Genomic DNA, 19,639 nt, shown 5'->3' with positions numbered 1-19,639 from the left:
GTACTACACTTGGGGCTTGTCTACACAAACAGATTAATACAGAAAACTAAAGCATGAATTTACAGTACACTTGCTGCTGCATACTAACTTTTCATGCTGACACTTTGCTAAGCAGTAAGTATAGCTCTCTGTGATGTCTTCTACTTCACATTTTGCACAGACACAACATTAGTGCAGGCTACAAATATCCACAGGGGAATCTGGCCTGGAGAAGCTAGTGTGCTGTAAACATATACCCTATCTTACTGAAATTTGGTAGTTTAAATTCTACCATAGGCAGAAAAAATATTGAATGCACAAATAGAAAATGTGGAATTACAGGTTAGACAACATTACTGCATAAGCAGGTTGTAGTCAGCATAACCAGCATAGCCAATGACAAATGATGATAAATAACTATGATATTGTTATTACATAGAACACTCTTCCAAGTACATAGAAAGAAACAGAAAAGAGTTATTCACATTCTGCTTTTCTCACTGTTGGCAAGACATAAGCCAGAATAGTCTGTTTACTTTGGAGTTTCACTTGAAAGGGTAGGCAGGTTTTAGAGTAGTCAGAAATATGCAGTCAACATGCTACAAGGTCCAAGACTGCTAAATCCAGAAAAACTATGACTGATAGCTGAGTATGGTAACAGTCTTCAAAGACATAAAAGAGTGCTATAAGAGAACTCCCTGTGCTTTTTTCCCCAGTCCAAGAAGACTTGGAAGGAAATAATTGTTTCATTTGCAATTGTGATATTCCATACCAGGAGTTTGGAAGAGTTGATGTATACCATCCTGAGGGGTACAAGAGCAGGGCAACAGTAGAAACAAGAGTACGTGGGTCATTACTCTCATTTCTAACATCATGACTTGTTCTAGGAGTGAGTACAAGAACAGCAGTAAGAAAGTGAAAGACTTCAAGATTAACTTTCATTTAAGAAAGGGTACAAGAACACACAGTTTGAGAACTACTGAGTTTGGAGACAATTTACATAGAAAAAATCAAGTAATTAAGCACACTGGAGTATCCTAAAAACTTTTCATAGACAAACATCTTTCCATGTGGTCTAAACATTCTTGAACCTTTCTCTGGGCACGAGCTCAGAAGCAAACAGCATTGCAATTCCCTTCCATTTCTTTTTAAACCTATAGCAGCCATGCTAAAAAGTAGAACTTCTAGTGGTGTATACTTGGCCCAAATATATGCTTTGCAATTAGGTATGGAGCAGCAGCACCTATTCAGTGAAGCCTGACAACAAGTAAATGGGACTCTATCATCATATCTTCATATCCGACCATTTACCACACATTTTTCAGTTTCTCATCTAACTTATCTTCCTCATCTCTGCTATACGTAAAAAAATACTTCTCATCACTGAAAAGAGAAATAAATATGTTAATTACAATATATGCAACTTAGACTTATATTTATATGTGTTCTTTTATTCTTCATTTGCATTTGCTTACTTAACCGTCCTTCTATGTGCTTCTTAGTTATCCATATCTAATTTTCATTATTGAATGTGTTCTATGCTGAATTTACAGCTTGCATGTCATAACAGATTTAACCCATGATTTATTAGGACTCAGCTAACCTTCAAAATATACTTTTGAGTTGGCTGCATTTCACTTCCACAAAGATGGCACATGGAAATGATCTTAAACTGGGAAACCATACATCAGTACCTGCTAGAAAAAGAATGAAGAGTAAATTTAAATATGCCAACTGGATAAACTAAATGTTCTGGAAATGTACAAATTCAAAAGGTCAAAGGGGAGAGGACAGTTACAGAAAGTTAGTTGTTTTCTCTTGGCAACTAGCGATCAGATGGTCTAAGTCATGTAAGAGTAGTAAAAGGAATCCATTGTAAAGTGTTTTTAAAATAATGTTAATAATATCTGGGGGAGAATAAAACAAATGAAAAGAACAGAATAAGCCTACAGACTACAATTGTATAGTAGCCCTCTACCTAGAAAGAAATAACAGGAAACTAAATGGAAATGGTGTGTATTTCCTAGGAATGATATGGATTTTTGTTACAGATTTGTTCTACCACCAAGCTAATCACTTTGCCTTTAGTGATATTTAGACACAGGCAACAACTTTTTTTACATTAGTTACCAGCTCTATAAATAAGGTAATAAAGAAAATGTAATTATGTATTCCATCCCTTCCTATGTGTAAACACATCAGTGAGCACTACTCACACCTGATCTGAAGCAGACAAATGGACTTCAAATCACAGAAAGAAAAAGCACACCAAACAGGGAAGAAGGCAGACCAGAAATCAATCAGAAAAGGACAATAAAATATTTCCTATCTTTATGACAGCATGACTTTATCACAGCAGTTAGCTGGAAGTCTACGTAATGTGCTAATGAAGTTCATAGGCAATTCTTACATCTGTGAGGTTAGAAATGTATTAAAAATGGGTCTAAAGAGATAGACTTGCATAAAGTAATAGCAAAGAAAAATAGCCATGAATACATCTGAAGACTGCTACTTCAAAACTCAAATGAGAAGGAACATTGGAAAGCAGTATAATTAAGAGTTGTTTCTAAGAGAAATAATACAGTGGAGAGCTCATTAGCAGTAAATTTTTTGCATTTTGGGACCTGAGAGAAACCACTGTAACTATGAATATGAAGGAATTCATTAGAGAAAGGTGATGAGACCCTTTATCATTCGAATTCCATGTAAAATATTGCATTCATTTAGTAGTCTTTAACTGCATTAGAGACTGATGAAATGGGAGTTCTTCTGAAAAGACCAACACAGTTCTTTTGGAGTGGTTAATTAAAAGTAACTTTAGGTAATACTTGTGCAATTAGAAAAAGGAAGTAAATTGGGAAAAATTGTGTGATTCCCATGAATAAATGAAAGAGATGCTTTTACCTCAGTAGGAGGAAAAGCTTTCTTTTGGGAGAGTAAATTCAGTAACAGCATAGTCTGCAGGGTAAAACATAGAAACTTGTTCAGCCTTTGTACAATAGTCCAAGAAGTTTTAGAAAACAAAACCTCACTGAAAAATAGATTACTTGCTAAAACATTTCTCAGAGTAATAGCTTTGTTTAAAGAAATTGTAAGTCTCTGATAAGCAGAGGAGTTATTATAATTCCATAAAATGGGATGGTACTGGAAAGTATTGGTGAGCTCTTGAGAAAAATACGATTTTTTCCAGAGAAAAAAACAGTTCAAAGTTTGTGAGTATTACTCCTGTTTTCTGAAGGGCTACAGCTAACTTACTGAAGTTCATCAGCTAAAGGTTTCAGAAATTTTTTCTCAAGTCATGGAAGATTCATTTGGGAATTCATTCGATACACAAGCTTTTTTGTTAGTGTTTGTCCACCTTATTTACTGGACATTACCTGCAGGTCATTAGCAAAACAAAGACTGGGGCACCTAATGCCATACACCTATATATCAGTTTGTTTCATAGAGTTTATGAGTGAACTCCACACTTAGAGTGTTAAAGTGAATCATGGCTAAATAAATGCATTTCTTATGCCTCCAGATTTACAAATATGCAAACACAAAATGAGAAAAATACAAACACAACAAAATTAACATACAATGAACTCAAGATCTTCACGGTCCCTGCCATTCAAGTTCTATTATTTCTGGTTTATTCACTGTTAGCAATCACAGTTCTGGATTCCACATGTAGCCAGTTGAAAGGAGTTCAGAGTATTTGTCTCTGGAAGGAGCATGTTCATAAATATGTCATAATAAATGTAACAGTTATAGCTATTAGATACTGGAAGAATTAATATTACTTTTTTTATTTACACTCCATAAGTGATCTCGTTTTTCCTTAGGTTATCTGTTTCTAAGTAGGTTTTTTCATCTCGCTCTAGATTTTCTGTGACCTAGATGAGGAACTAAAGGTCACATGTTATTTATGCCTTTGCCAAGTCTGGTTTCATTTATTTGCTGAAATGAACAGATCTGCAAGTACATTGGGCTTTCCCATAAACTCAGTAGCCCTTTCATGAAATAGTGACTTACTTTTTGAAATGGTTAATTGCCACATCCTCACTGATGTGTATGAATGGCTTTGAACTTATCAATTTTCTCTTGGTGCCTCTAATTTCTTATTAACAACAGGCAGAAGTCCATTTTACACACCACTTAAACCTTCCCTCATAGCAATAACCATACTTGATACATAACTGAGGTACAGTTTGAACTAGGAATAAATCCCAAACGTGCTCCATCTTCTCAAATTCCTCCTTGGACAATGAGACCATAACTCTCTTAGAATTAAGGCTCAAGTGAGTCATTGGTTTGCTCATGATCTAAAAAAACCCACAAAAAACTAAGTTTCCTTCTTTACCCCAAAGGCAAACTAAGATAAAGAATTCAAAATTATGTATATCATACACAGGACATCAGTCCAAGCTCAAGCAGAGATTCACTAGCTGTGTCCCTCAAACAGAATTCAAAAATTGTATAGATATCTTCCAATGAGAAAATACTCCTGTACAAAACAAAGTAATCTGCTTGCTAGTTTGGGTATATTAACTAATTGTATCTATTGTCTATTTTTAAATAGCAGTTTATTTTTAATGAGTGCTCCTCTCACAAGCAGCAAGAAGTGTTAACCATATCCGTAGAGATATATATTGACAAATTGATCCAGAAAATTATTTAATCTTCCAATTTTATCGTAATTTTAGTAAGATACTGACCATTAAAAAAAATATTTTTTTATTATAAAATATTCTTCCACTTTCAAAATAGTTTTGAAAATATTATTTGTATTCATAAATTAAAGAGGAAACTTTGACTAATCAGAAGGGCCAAGAGTGCTTGTATTTAATTGATGTATGTATGAGATTTTAAAAATACTTCTTTCTTGGGAACTGTATATATCTAACAAAAAATAATCATAAACAGTATGCTTCAAATTTATAAGTACATGGTTCACAAGAACTCTGCAGTACACTGTCTTGAAAATTAGGAGTTCTTGGCATCAAAACCATTCCAAAATAGGTATATACAACATATATTATGCAGCTCCTAGCACAGCAGATCTTTGATGCAGCCATTTGAAGTCTCTGGCAGTCCTAAGACATGCAGTTAAGTACAAATCACTAGAGAATCACTTCTTCCTGTACTAGATGCAGTCAAATACAATTTTACTACCTCTGGCACTGAAGGACATAGAAGGACCTACAAGATGCCAAGACTGAGGTTCATTGTCTTCTGTTGAAGAATAATTCTTTAGATCAGTTGTCTACACTTTAGGCTGGTTTTACTGTAAGCTTAGCAGATATTTTTTAATCCATTTTCCTCCACAATTCTCTAACACATAATTTTCAGAGTAGTTTATGATATTCTATTAGAATTGCAATTTACAACACAGTGTTCAGAACTCATGAGGACGTCGTGATTTAATCATGGTAAAACTGCCCTCTGACCAAATGACTTGAACAGTATTATTTAAATTTCTGTGCTAACGTGTATCAGAACACTAGAAGACTTTCATTCTGCTCTCCTTTAAATGGAGGTTGAATGTTTCTGGTTTTACTGTAAGTTTCTACAGTCATTTTCAACAGTTTCTGACATCATTACATCAAGGGCAAACGTTGAAAAACAATGTCTGTGTAAAGATGAACTTATTAGTTTGCTTACTATCTGTGTAAGAGGAAAAAGGGAGAAAGGGATAAAATTTTACAACTGATTTCATAAGGAGAGAAGATACCATATTTTCTGTCCCATGCTGAAATATTTTGAAAAAATTAACAAGTGAAAGCCTTACAGATTTCCACCACTGTTTAGAATTTTGATCAGTGATTTTTGCAGGTTTTTCTGCAAACCACCCATTTCCTATATCGTGGATTCCTTTATTCAAAACCACAGGAACTGACACAGAAATAATATCACTGATCCATGCAAGGCAATTTTAATATACTGATACTTGCTCAAGTGCATGACCCATGTATTTTTCCACCAGAAATAATCGTTTCCATTAAAATATCTCTATCTGTGTTTTCTCTATGACGTGAAATAAGAGCCAAAGCATAATTTAAAAGTTAAAAAAAAAAAAGTGAATAGAAACAGTCTCTTCACTTTTTAAAAATAAGTAACTTAATCTTCTTTAATCCTAAAAATATACCTTTAGAGATATACAACTTTATTACTTCTAGAATTAATGAGTGTGACAACATTTGCCTGGTCTAGCACTCCATTAAGGCATTGTTCATGTGCAAGACCCAGACACTCATACATACATTGTTTAACTGACTTAACACATTCATGTTCATTAAAATCCTTTTTCAAATGACAAAACCAAAAACATTCTTTAACAAAGTTAGTAAACACAAAATATTTCCCAAATAGATTGAATGAAATGCAACGAACTAGCACCTAAGTAATACATTATCTATTCTGATATTAGATCACTGTTTCACAACTCAATCACCAAAAGAACTCTTTCAAGTTCAAACTCAACAATGAAGAAGAATAGCTTATGAAGAATATCAAATCCTTCAAAGGCTTTAGACTAATTAATAGTATGAATGACTGTGACAAGAGGCAGATAAAATACCAACAACCACAATTAGTAGGGTCAAAACCATTGCATGATGAATAATTCCTCTTTGTATGGATGTTACCTGAAAAGTGGACAAATATTTATATATGAACAGAATGTATATATTTCACATATTTATGGGAAGTTTTAAAAAATATAGAAAATAATGAAACTGTACCAGCAATAGTATTTCACATCCATTTTCCAGGAATATAAACAAACCATATAATGCTCAGTTGTTGTACAGGTTGCTTAGATTGTTAATTGAATTTAACACTGGAGTTCTACATACTATTAAATGGAAATTTATACTGAAATCAATAGAAAAATTCCCATTGATTTAATAGATCCAAGATCTAACTATTGGCAGCAACACAAATTACTTTATGGTTTATATTCACAACAATTACTTTTCATAGAGCACAAGGGGTAAACACTACCAGTTTAATAATCCCTGTCAGAGGAAAAAAAGTTTTGTGTGCCAGCGTATTCCTGAATGAGATCAGAATATGAACTACAGGGCTTGGAAAATGTCTTTCTCCAAATCTACACATGGTCTGGTCTGGGGTCACAATTTTATCCTGGGAGATGTCATACATAATGAAGAAATTCCCACAGGCATATCTATTCAAAGAAGCCAAAGTAATAATAATATGACAGTCTCCTCTCCTACTGGTACACCAGTGGGAAAACATTTACTTTCAATAATGTTATCCATTTACTTTGCTCCATTCTCATTTAGCTGCACATTTCAGCAAGAGAAGTCCTCAACCGGTAGTTGTTTTGAGCTTTACAGTTCTTGAACACAAGTGGAGAGTTTATTGGGATTTTGGAGAGGCTGTTCATAATGCTGCACATAGTTGGAAGCTGACCCATATTTGCACTTGCAGCTGTGACCCAAGAAGGGGAAAGAAAACATTTCCAGGAATGATAATTCTGAAAGATATGATATGAAATACTGAATTCATCTTTGGGCAGCCTTCTTTTAGGCATGGACTTCTTACAGTTGCTGGTTTTCTGGATGTTAGGGGTAAAGTATGCCACTATCCACAAAATATATATATATATATATATATAAAAGCTATGAGCTTTTTCTTACAGGAAGAAAATTCCCTAGTACCATAAAAAGGGATCTCTTCTTTCCATAGAGATCAGTACCTCACAGGAGGCTAGAATTAAGGCAATGACAGGCCTTTGTACACAGAGAGTGGCTCTATGTTTTCCCACTTCTTAATTATAATGACTCATTTTAGACAAAGCCCTGCACCTGTAATTTCTTATCGGAGTGCGGGCTTCTGCTTGAACTAGCAGGACCTTCAGTAATAAGATCTCCTTGCTAGGAAAAGGGCCCAAGAAAGTTTTATGTATTCAACATATATATGTATTTGCGCACACTCACACACACATGTACTTATACACACACAAATATGCACACACACAAATTCATAAATAGATGTCTATATATGTACATATGCAAAGAGACAATACTGAAAATCATGTTAGACTTGGAGTATTACCCGCTTGTCAGAACTATTTAAACTACTATCTACACAGTACATATTGAAACTCAACTTTAAGATTTTTTATTTTTATGTACAGTCCATTTTTTTCCTCTGGAAATAAAATATCTAAATACAGACAGACTGTAATGTTGTATATGTATAGCTTTCAACAATACTTTAGCTGAGTAAATGCTTTGTACATAGTTCTGTCTTTTAATGGAGTTTACAGCTACATTGATAAAATGGATTCCTCATTTCCTTGATTGTTTTAACCAATAACAAGCAGAGAGACAATTACAAGTTAATATTAATAAGCAGCTCAAATAACACTGGTTAAATTATGTACAATACAAACCATTCATACAAATGAAGACTAGGATATTGAATTTGTTACAATATTTTGTAATAAAGATAAGACAGCCACTTATAACTTACATGTTCTCCGCCAGGCATTTTCCTTCTTAGAGATCAATTCCAGTTTCTAAGTAGTTTAGCTGGCCTAAACTCAAACAAGTTTTAAGAATCAGAGCTTAAAGAGTCAGAGAAACATTAAACCAGAATGTCTGCTCACATGTAAATTCCAAATGTTTGCCCATCTTTACTAGAAACAGGCTTGCTCCATGGAAAAAGAGCCACCAACACCACCTTGAATGTGCCTACTGTGTGCTGGGAAAAGTCATGACACTTTGCTGTGTTCATATAATACAGAATACTGAACTCTAAACACACTTTTTTTCCCATTTTAACAAGTATTTATTCCTACAGTATTATTTACCAGTACAGCTACTCCAAGCAGTAGAATGCATGAGTGGGGATTATTGATTGGCATGTGCTCAAAGGACTTTCACGGAGATTTCCATAACAGTCTGCGTTAGAAACCTTGTACTGTCTAGTTAATCCATTTTGCTTGATGATAGGTTATGCTGAATCCTTAGATATCAGACAATGAAAGATTTTTTTAACAGGAATCTCAATAATGTGCGCTGAAAGGTATGTGTGTGTGTGTATCTCTGTGCATGTGCATGGGTTTATTTCAAATCCATAGTGATTGACACCTAGATTGATACATGGAGCTGACTGGACAAAAATAACATTAGATTGTTTTCCACTACATATTTGCAGCCATTTGACATCAGCAGCAGCAGGTAGACACATTCCAGGCAATAAGTGTGGCTTTCCTCCTTGAGGTTACAGCCCTGTCATTCGAACTCTTTTATTCCCCAGGCTTCAGTCTCAGACACAAGTTGGTCCTCACCCTGAGGGGAAGTAGGGCGTGTCACTGTGGTAGTTGTAATCAGGACACACCTTCTGTACTAGTTTATAATCTGTACTATAAAATGAAATGTAAATACAGATTACTTTAAAGGGCTTGGAGCAGAGCCATGACACGTGGCTCTGGGTCTGCTCCTGATAACAGGTTTTTGAAGGGTCATAGTTGCAGAGTGTATTCTTGGTAGCCTTGTCAACCTTTTCATACTCGATTCGACAGTTAAAGGACTTGGAATCTTTGGCATCAATCACTGTCTGTTGTGCCAAGTCAAATTCCACTATTTTTGTAGGGGGCACTAGGCTCACAGATACATTCCCTTGACCAGTGGAGTTATGCCTGAAGTAAACACTAAACGTCCCATTGCCATGGTCAACGATTTTCCCTGTTATTAACAGATTTAGCTTCACAGTCTTGATGTTGGAATGAAAATCTCCCCAGCCAAACATTTTCTTAAATTTCCCAGTCTTGACGATGGGCCGTCTCTTTGCTCTGGGCCGAGGCTCTTGCAGATCTGTGGAGTTCCTCAGCCAGTCCCAGAGATCTTGCTCAGAATAAGTTTCTGGGGCATCATATCGCAGGTCCAAATCTGTATCATTTTCCTTTCCACGAAAAGTCTGTGACAGCAGTCGGCTGATGGACAAGTCTTTGCTACTTTCCGTCCATATGTGCTTTAGTGTGGATTTGGAGCTTCCTGATTTTAGAAGTTCTGTTTTTCCTCCATTTGTTAAATTCGCACAGGTAACCTGAAAAAGAAGGGAAGAAAAAAGGAAAAATATATTGAGATGTGTGATACAAACCCCATCATTTCTACCTGAGACCAAAACAACCAGATTTCCTAGTCATAGAGAAATTTTTTTTGAGAAATTAAATTGGAACTCTCTACTCAGTAAATCAAAAGAGAAATGTCCATTTTCCTCCACTTTCCAAGTAGCTATTATTCAGTTCTCCTTTGCCAGTTTTTTTTTAATTTGCCTTCAGATTAAATCACAGACATTCACATTATTCTTCTGTTATGATGTTTGTAAGTGATGAGTGTGTAATGAATTACTACAAAAACTGAGGGACACACTTGTCATTCTTCAGGCTGTATCTCAGAGTGAAGTGTTTTTGCTTGAATGTTCACTGTGCAAAGCTGCTGTGTCTTCCACCATCAGAGACCCCTTCATTTCTTTTTGCTGCCCCTAGCATCCACTGTCAGGGTGCTGTCTTGGTGGTGCCAGCCTGACCATGCTTGGAGTCCATGTCATTACAAATCTAATAATAATAATACAATTTCCCTACTCCTTTTTTGAATACTCATTGGTCTATGTTCTTGACTTGGACCTTCAGTCACAAGTACGGTATAAATAACAGAATAATGAAAATTTTAATGAGTTTTGAGTCGACAGCTGTACTTTCAGTGTACTCCACGTCAGCTAATGCAGGAGGAGTCACAGCCTTTTCTAATAATCCCTTACAGACCAACTACTGATTTGCCTTGTCTGTATCTAGTATGACAAGCATTTCTCCTTCCTCGCTTCACTTCTTTTTTTACCATTTTCTCCCCAAATTAAATAGCGGTCTGTGTGAGACACAAAACATTTTGTATATTTACAAAAAATTAAAATATAGAGGCACCAATTTAAAAGCAGCAATAAAAAATTTCCTGCAAAAACACATTTTAAAAGAACAGAAAATCTTGCACCGTTCCTACGAAATCATATATTTCAGACACAGCTTTTCACAAAATTTACTGTCAGAGCAATTTGTCTTATTTATATTTTTTCTCTTTGCTTTAATTGAGTGGAAAACAGAGAACAGATGCAGGCTCACAGCTGTCTAACATGCAGCGCTGGCAGAGAGCTCTGACAGAGCGTACCTGGGAGGACAGGAATTCATGCAGGGTGGATGGAAAGGGACTGACAACACATGTAGTCCCATTCCCCCTGAAATGTGCACCAAACACACTGCCCAGTTTTTTAACATTTGCACTGCTCTGAAGAGGCCACGACGTTTCTTATTTCCCTTTTCATGGCTACATACGAGATTCCAAATATGCCTGTTTTATTCCCCTGTGTTCTGGCACTGATTTATGTGCTTCTATCATACTTGCAGTTATATCTTTCTCTTCACTTAAAAATGAATTAAGTGCATTCCATACCCAGGAAACCCATTGGAAACCAGATAGTATTTAAATCATGTCCCCTCCCTACTGGTACAACTGGAGGTATATGTCACGGAGGATATCTATCACAGCATGGCCTTTTCATTTCTTAACAATCATGAAATTGAAACACACTTTCATTAACTTCAGTAGTTTTTCAAGGTCATTTGAAGGCACATACATAAAATCAGTCTTAATACACTGATCAGACAGTAGATATGCCCCCAGCCTTTTACAGCAAATAAATAGGTAAATAAATCTGTTGCATCCTTCACTATACGTCCCCAATCCATTTCATGTGGGGCCAGTAAGGATAATAGATAAAATATGGATTTAATTCAGGATTTTTCCAGAGACAACTTCCCCCTCTTTTGAATGGACAGAAGGATTAAAACACAGACTATCATTTTGATAGCCAGTTCATAGCTGCATCCTAGCAATAACACAGTAGGCCAGGAGAGAAGCTGTAATAAAATGCACTGATGGTGCACTGGTTAATGAAGCAGCAATGAAGATGTCACAGGGAGAGAGAAAGAGATTCAGAATATATTTTTTTTCTATGGCAGATGGGGAAGGAGGGCAAAATAAGAAAAGAAATGTGGTTAAAAGGAAAAATGTGCCTGTCTAGAATGAATCTGTCAACCTACAATGAATCTAAGCAGTTAGCTATCAGAGCTAGCAATCAGCAATCTGCAGGTAGGATACAGACTGCTTACCACTCTAATTTTCTTTGCTTACAGTTTGTTTTTCCTTTGTTTTCCTTTCTGCATCTAATGATTTACATTTCATAGGATTAGACTACCAGTTCCATGTAACAATATGTAAGAGAATAAAAACCTTTAAAATAGGTCTCTCTTTTTTTTCAGATATGTGAAATGGAAGACTCAGGAAAGGGAGGAGTTATTTTCTGAAGTGATTGATGACTGATCTAATATATGGTTTTTTGAAAGCCGGCATATTTCATGGAAATGGATGATTTAGGCTACATGCATTCTATACTGCTTCATGCCCAATCTAACAGATACAACTGATTGTTACTGTCATCGATTTTGTAATACCTGAAAGAATTCTGGCTGTGCAGTTAGCCCTGAGACCTCTGTTTGTGATTTTTCAGTGTGGGTAACTGGTTGCATTCATGAGTAAAGGCCTGAACCTGCCCTTCCTAGTCAAGAGTCTGTGTGAGTGCTTAAAAAACAGCCCACAAGCTGTTTAATAAAAAAGCTCTAGAATTCATTGTGCTTCAGTAATATTTTCCATCCAAGTGTTTTTTCATATACTGCTAGTATACTAAAGGCTATAGAAAGTATCCTCAGAGACTCACACACCCAACAATACAGAGCATTGCTGTGTAATAGAATTTCTGCAAATGCAGTTCTTTCACATGAACTGATTCAGTTTTCTTCACTCTCTGTTCATCCCAAACACAAGGTTGCAATAATACAAGAAAGAGCATGCAAATGCATGAGGTTTTGCACTTATTATTGTGAAATTGAAACATAGACCTATTTTAGGGGTGCACAGAAAACATGACAATTTAAAGTGGAAAATAAAACATGGAGCAGCCTAAATTCTATGGTGTTTTTTGTCCTCTTCCTTGGGGATATCTGCATATAATTCAGAAACTTGTATATTCTTCTTTATTAGTTAGTTCACTATAACCAATTTTGCCTTCTCTTCCATAGCCAAGTGTCACTCCTAGATGAAACATTGAAAAGTTTGGCCCAATTTTAATGTCTCTGTCTAGGATGGAGTTCATTTTCTTCATAGTAACTCATATGGTGTTGTGGTTTAGACTTTTGACCCAAATGCTGGTAACACACTAATGTTCTAGCTCTGGCTGAAAAACATACAGCACCGAGGGCTTCTCCATTTCTCTCTCAGCCCCTCAAGTGAATAGACTGGGGAGGGGCACAATGGATTGGGAGCAGGCACAACTGAGCAGAGAACTTGAATTTACCAGATATTCCATAATATGTAGCATCATGCTTGGCAATTAAAAGGAAGAGTAGGGGGTTTAGAGAGGGAAGTTATATTTTGTTCAGGAAATGGTTGGTCATCATTCTACCCACTGGAGTTGGTTGGGTGTTGAGAGTTGCCTTTGCATCACTTGTTGTGGTTTATTTTTTTCTTTTCTTTCTTCTACTATTTATCCTTCAGTTATTAAACTTTCCCTTATTTTGACTCTTGAGTTTTCTTGCTTTTATTCTTCTGTTCCTCTTCTCCATTCCACAGGGGAAAGTAAACAGAGAACTGTGCTTAGCTGCTTGCCAGTGTTAACCCAAAACACCACTGCAGTGCAATAAATCAGTGTTGCAAAAGGGCTGAGTAGGGGGATTTCCTTCATGACTGCATAGCCAGAAATGGTTCTGAATGATGGTGGCAGAAATGTTTTTATAGAAAAACAGAAAGGAGAAAAAAAATTTAAAGTGCTTACCTAGTGCTACAAGTGTCATTGGAAAAAGCATTTATTAAACATGGCAGACTGATATTTGGTTCTGGTCTTGTACTTTTGCTGGAAAGCATGGATTTCCACTACTTAGTAAAGTCTACTGATATCAAAAAGGCACCAGGAGCTTTTACTACTGCCTGGAAACTCTTTTCCAACAAACATTAACAAATTGTTCTTCCATTTCTTCTACTTCTTCTTTGAAGAAGGAAAGACAGTAGGTGGTTTCATTAGGCAAAATATCTGAAAGGATCATTAAAAAGACATGGGAACTGATCTGTAACTAATTTTTCTAATCTATTAAAATAGAGTACTCAATTCATTTTCTATCCTATATTTTGAGGATGATGATTTTTTTTTAATTTTTAACTTTAGTAAGCATATTTTAATTAATATATGTCATTCTTTTAGGACTTCTTAAAGGATAGGCAGTTTATTTGTCTCAGAAATTTCAGAGTTGTCTTTCAAGATACTGAAATTTAAATTCACTCAGCCAGGAATGCTTTGCCAAGTCAAACCTTAACATTTGGAGCCGAGAAAATGAAGTTGAAAGGAATTTCAGGAAACCTCAAGTGGTGATTTAGGTGCTTTTCTCAGTGTAAAACCAACCATAGGTATATTAATGTTAATTAAAGAATTTTGATATTTTTAAAAGTAATAATTCAAAAAGGTATAGAATGCACCTTGATTTCTCATTCTTTTCCTTTTAGTCTAGATCTAATACACTTCCTTAACTATAATTACAGTACTGGTTTAGAAATTATGCATTTATTCCTCTGAATATTTGACTACTTGAGAGTAAATGAAAATGCAAACAATCTAATACTCAAGGTGGAAAATCTCTCTCTTCAGGTAAATAACTAATCAAAAACCAAGAGTGTTTTTATTGGCATAGCACTGTAAGAATTTGGCAGCACTCTGTTTGCAAATGCAGAATTTTCTTTCCTCAGTAAGATATCTCAGGTACAACATATGCTGGAGAGTATTGATGGACATTACAATAAACTGGACAATTATCAAGGCAGGGCAGTGCACAGAAAGTTGTCACTGAATCCAGTGTCCTTATATTCTTATATCCTGTTTATGCAATGGTTGGAGGGAAAATAGGACCGAGTTTACTCTTCCATTTAGATCCACTTTTCTTCCTGCAGCTGTCTGCACATTCTACAGAGTTACCAGTGGCATGAAAATATTTTATTCAGTGAATAAGTTTCAGAAAAGTCAAAGTCAATATTCTACAGGTACTTGATAATGCACAAAGAAACTGAGAGCACAAATTAATGGAGATATGATTATATTGGGAGAGAGTAAAACACACTGAAGGACTTCTACCTGTTAAAATGGACACTTTGGAAAGGAGGACAAACACAGAAAAGCATGTACATGGACATTTCACAGAAACAGCTGCTCTGGTTTTAACTTATAAAATTTTTTGCTGCATAACATGAAAAGAATAAGGATGTGTGTTGGTCATTCAAAAAATCTGCAAACTGAGATGAGTCTGACAAACAGAACAGTAACTGTTATGTGAATGTAATTTGATCTACAATGTCAAATGAGAAGCAAAAAATGGCTATGCAGGATCAAACCAGACTCATTTGGAAAAAGCATCTTGTCTCCAATAGCAACTATGAGAGATGCCTTGAAGGGCAAGAACATGGCAAGTACATTATAGACCCCTAAATTCTTCCCAGCTGTCCAATAATTATAGTTTCCTCTGTTAGATATAGTTTCTGCATGTTTTCTGTTTCATCATTTCTCTTTCAATTTTAAGATATTATGCTATCACTTATAAAACTGTGAACTGAAGGACCAAATGAGTTTTCTGTTTCAGTAACTCTAAACAGACTGATCTTCTGTGCATTTGTTCACTTTGACCCTTTGTAAACTTTTAACATTCATAAGATACTTCAGCAATGAATTCCACAGCTCAGTTTCCTCTTATGGTTTTGTTTTTGGAAGATGCGATGATTCCTAGCTGCATGAGGAATTCTAGCTCACAAGTACATGCCTCAACTACATCCATTCATAATAGTAAACAGATATTGATCTCTTTTCCAGCCCTAACAACCTCCTGAATCATGCAAATAATCCTCGTACAGAAGTCATTCTGTACCTATAGCTTTGAATTTCCTTTTTGTCCTTCTCCACTCCCAGTTCTCTCTTTAAAATGAGGAGACCAGAATGGTACAGTATTCAAGATGCAGCAGAACCATGGTCTTATGTGATGGCAAATACAGCCTTCCATTATTTGTTCAGTCTTTTCTCTCTACTAATTCATAATATTTTATTTGTTTTTTGTCATTAAAGAGCACTGAGTTGATTACTGACCACATAAAAAGAAGCATCTGAAGTTTTCAATAATATTTTCTAATCATTTGGGATCATTCATTTAAGTTTAAAAATGATAATTTGTTGTCACACAGAAAACAGAGGGAATGTAATTTTTTTTTACTATCTTTAGGTTAAGAAATTGAACTTAACATACACTGTTACTGCAATTTTTGTATAGAACATCCTTAGGAGCCACAAAATTCAGAATACTTCTATTAAGTGTGCTCAGCTCAGCTTTAAATTCTGTATTTGTCTGGTTTTAATCTGAGCTATAATTCTTGCTTCCAATGGCCCTTGTTAAAACAAAAATGTAGCTACCTGAACTTTTTTCATCTTTTACACAACAGTAGTTATGCAAGACAAGAAGCTGATATAAATTCAGCTGACAACAGCTGATATAAATTCAGGGAAATTTAACATCATTGAAATTACAGTGCCTGATATCTCTTTGAGATCTGACTAATAATCAAAGACTAATTAGAAAATCAGATGAAAACTAGCGAAAGATGAGGGTAGTAATAAAACAGTAGCAACATGGTTTTGTTTAGGTGCATTATAATTCTTAACAGTTGTTATCATAAAATATTAAGATATTGGAATGGCTGTTCTGCAAAAGAAAAAAGCTGGCAAAAATTACAATTTTAAAGTGCCTTCTACACAATGCAAGTTGCTGTTATGAATAAACCTGAAAACTAGGTAGTCTCAAATAATTTTCAGGAAATGCAAAGATGATAAAGCACCTTAAGTGCTTGGTCCTAATAAAAATCCTTAAGAACTAGTTGCATTTCCTTCCTCTTGCATTCCTGGATTGTGAGCTAAGCTGTGACACTGCCACAAGCCCTGGTATGGGCTTGTGAATATGAATGGTAACAGACATGAAAAAGCTGGTGGCCTGCCAGCTGTTAGCTCCTGAATTATATCATATTCTTTGCTAGTCCAGCCCATGATCTTGGGTGGGATTCACTGGTCTATTCATTCACCTGGAATTCTAGGTCTATTCCATAATCAAGAGAGAAACAGAATGGATTGTCTCCTCTACCTCCATGAATTATTGATGAACTTTCCAAATTGAATAAGTGCTCTTCACCTAGTCACCCAAGAGTAACCAAGAATAATCTGAACTATGGTGCGTAGCTTGCCCTGGAGAAAATTCTATGGAAAGAACCCAAAGGCTGTAGGCTGGAAGCAGGGCAATGAATGCTTTATAGAAATGACTTCTGAAATTCTCTAGTCCTGCTGAAGTGCACTTCTCCCTCTACATCTGTAAGCATACTGAAGCTGATGGAGTGATGTGGTACTCGTACAGCAAGTTATGCTCACTTGCTAGTATTGATCTTCCTTTTAGATATAGGAAATTCCCCATCTGGAAGTTTCCTGTAAAAAACAGTGTAGATTTGTACTATTCTGTTATCTTTTGAGTTTAATTTAATCATATAAAAAAATTTCACAAGTATTTAGAGTCTGAAAAATAAGTCTTCTTGGTCCTCTTTTATTCACTAGTGACTAAAAGAATTGTTTACTAACCAGGCTCTTAAAAAGTGTTTAGTTAACTAAGACAGATAAGTACTTTAAATCAATCAGACTTAGATTGTAATTACAGAGGCATTTCTTCCAGTAGCAGTGCCCTAATGGATATTTTTCTCTTCCTCCTCTTTTTTTCTCTGCTTCATTCTGCCAGTCCTGCCTTCTCCCCTGTGACAGTCAGTTATATAGAAAGTTTTTCTTTATTCTTTCACAGACTTTCAGAGTGGAAATCAGACCCAGAATTAAACATCCAGGCTCCTTTATCTGCCTGGATAAGACTGGGACCTTTGAACCAAGAACCAAAATCACAGAACCACAACAGGAAGTGACGAAAAGCCAGCCCTAGAGTTTGTTCCATCCTTTTCCTGGAAAGCAGGAGTGAAGACAGGCACTGCTCTCACTGTTTCTCAAAGAAGAAAACTCACTGTTTTCTGTCCAAACATGTAGCTTTTAGAGGAGAAAAAAACAAAAAGAAAAAGAAAAAAAAAAAGAATTATTGTCGTTGTCTATTTCATGTAAGAGTTTGAGAGAATTAGCAAGTCAAAACTGAAGTCCATCTGGTCCTGCACCATGCATTCAACAATGGCTAAATGCTGATTTAATCAAGGAATGCAAAATGAGGGGAAGAATATACTATTTGTACCAGAAAATCTTTTTCATTTTTACATCTTTTCAGATCAAAGACTTCTTAAGTTGGGGGTGTGGCTATGAATTTGTTCATTCTCAATAAGTATCACTTACAAGGACTTGTCTATTTCTGTATGAATCTTCTACCACGTGAAACACCCTACCACCTCATCTCTACTTCAGACTCTCTTTTTTCTCATCCTGTTATTTTGAACAAGTCATCTGCCAACTTAATCTGATGCCACCCAAAATCTGGTCCAGCATGACACAATAAAACCTAGCAGGCATTTATCCTGTGGGATTCAGACGGAATTTTGGTGCCTGAGGCCAGGCAAAGCTGTGAAAGTCTATGGCTGGCACTAGAGGAGCTTCCTGGCTAAAGAAAATAAGGTGCTGTCTCAGTTACAGCTACTTCCAGAACTAGGCACCTCCAAAGGTATTGTCAAGGAAGAGTGTAAAACTGTAGATTTCAAGTACATAGGAAATGCAAGAACTTTTCTCAATCAATTTGTGGGCCGAATTTTCACCCTGCAATGAAGTCAAATGTAAAAATACTAGAGGAGCAGAAGGATGAAGGTAGTGTGATATTATGTATCTTAATTTTACTCTAGTGCCCAGTTAAAACAGAATGGAAGGTATTCGGTTTGTAAAATGCTATTTCTCTCAGTTTAGAAAATCTTATGCTATTACATATAAAAGTCTGTCAACTGAAGGACCAAATGTGTTACAATACCCTGTGAAAATATTCGAGTTAGAATTTTACTACTTCCTGGGTTTTGCCTTAAAAGAACAGAAAATGAGCCCAAGTATTTCTGATGCCAGAGATGCAAGTGAATGTATAAAGATTTGGAAAAGGATTGAAATATAACTGTATGAAATATCCTATTAACTCTTGCCCTAAGTTTTACATTGTTGGAAATAATTTAAACTAAACTCTTGAAGCCTGCTGTCTATGTTGTCATTACAGATTTTTTACTTCAGTGGATTATGACTTTTGAAAATTCACCCCATCCCCGTTCAGCAGGGGATTAAACTACCATGGAATAAATTAAAGTGGGTTAAAAATGTCTAACAGAGTTTTAAGACCCCTTATTATGCCAGTATCACAGAGTGCTGCTAACTTTGAAATGAAAGTCTAGCTAGGTAAATAAATTTTGACAAGGATCTATTGTTCTTGCTCCACATTCCTGTAAGCCTTCTTTTATTAATATTAGCTTGCCATTTTCTGCATACATGTAGAAAGTAATATTAAATAAAATTAGATTTT

The 19,639-nt window shown here is 35.6% G+C and overlaps 1 protein-coding gene across 1 annotated transcript in view; it reads right to left on the bottom strand.

Annotated features, from left to right (window-relative positions):
• Window positions 1-8,086: 8,086 nt before the first annotated feature.
• The window catches only part of NXPH1 (neurexophilin 1), a 137,484-nt gene continuing 125,931 nt past the window's right edge, over window positions 8,087-19,639 (bottom strand). Inside the window, exon 3 of the mRNA XM_058832542.1 lies at window positions 8,087-10,041. Coding sequence (XP_058688525.1) covers window positions 9,280-10,041 — 762 coding nt within the window. The 3' untranslated portion in view covers window positions 8,087-9,279. The remainder of the gene's footprint in view (window positions 10,042-19,639) is intronic.

This window comes from Poecile atricapillus, chromosome 2, assembly GCF_030490865.1.
Source record: "Poecile atricapillus isolate bPoeAtr1 chromosome 2, bPoeAtr1.hap1, whole genome shotgun sequence".
NCBI lineage: Eukaryota > Metazoa > Chordata > Aves > Passeriformes > Paridae > Poecile > Poecile atricapillus.
The sequence above is the reverse complement of the archived record's forward strand: the minus strand, read 5'-3'. Positions and strand labels throughout refer to the sequence as shown.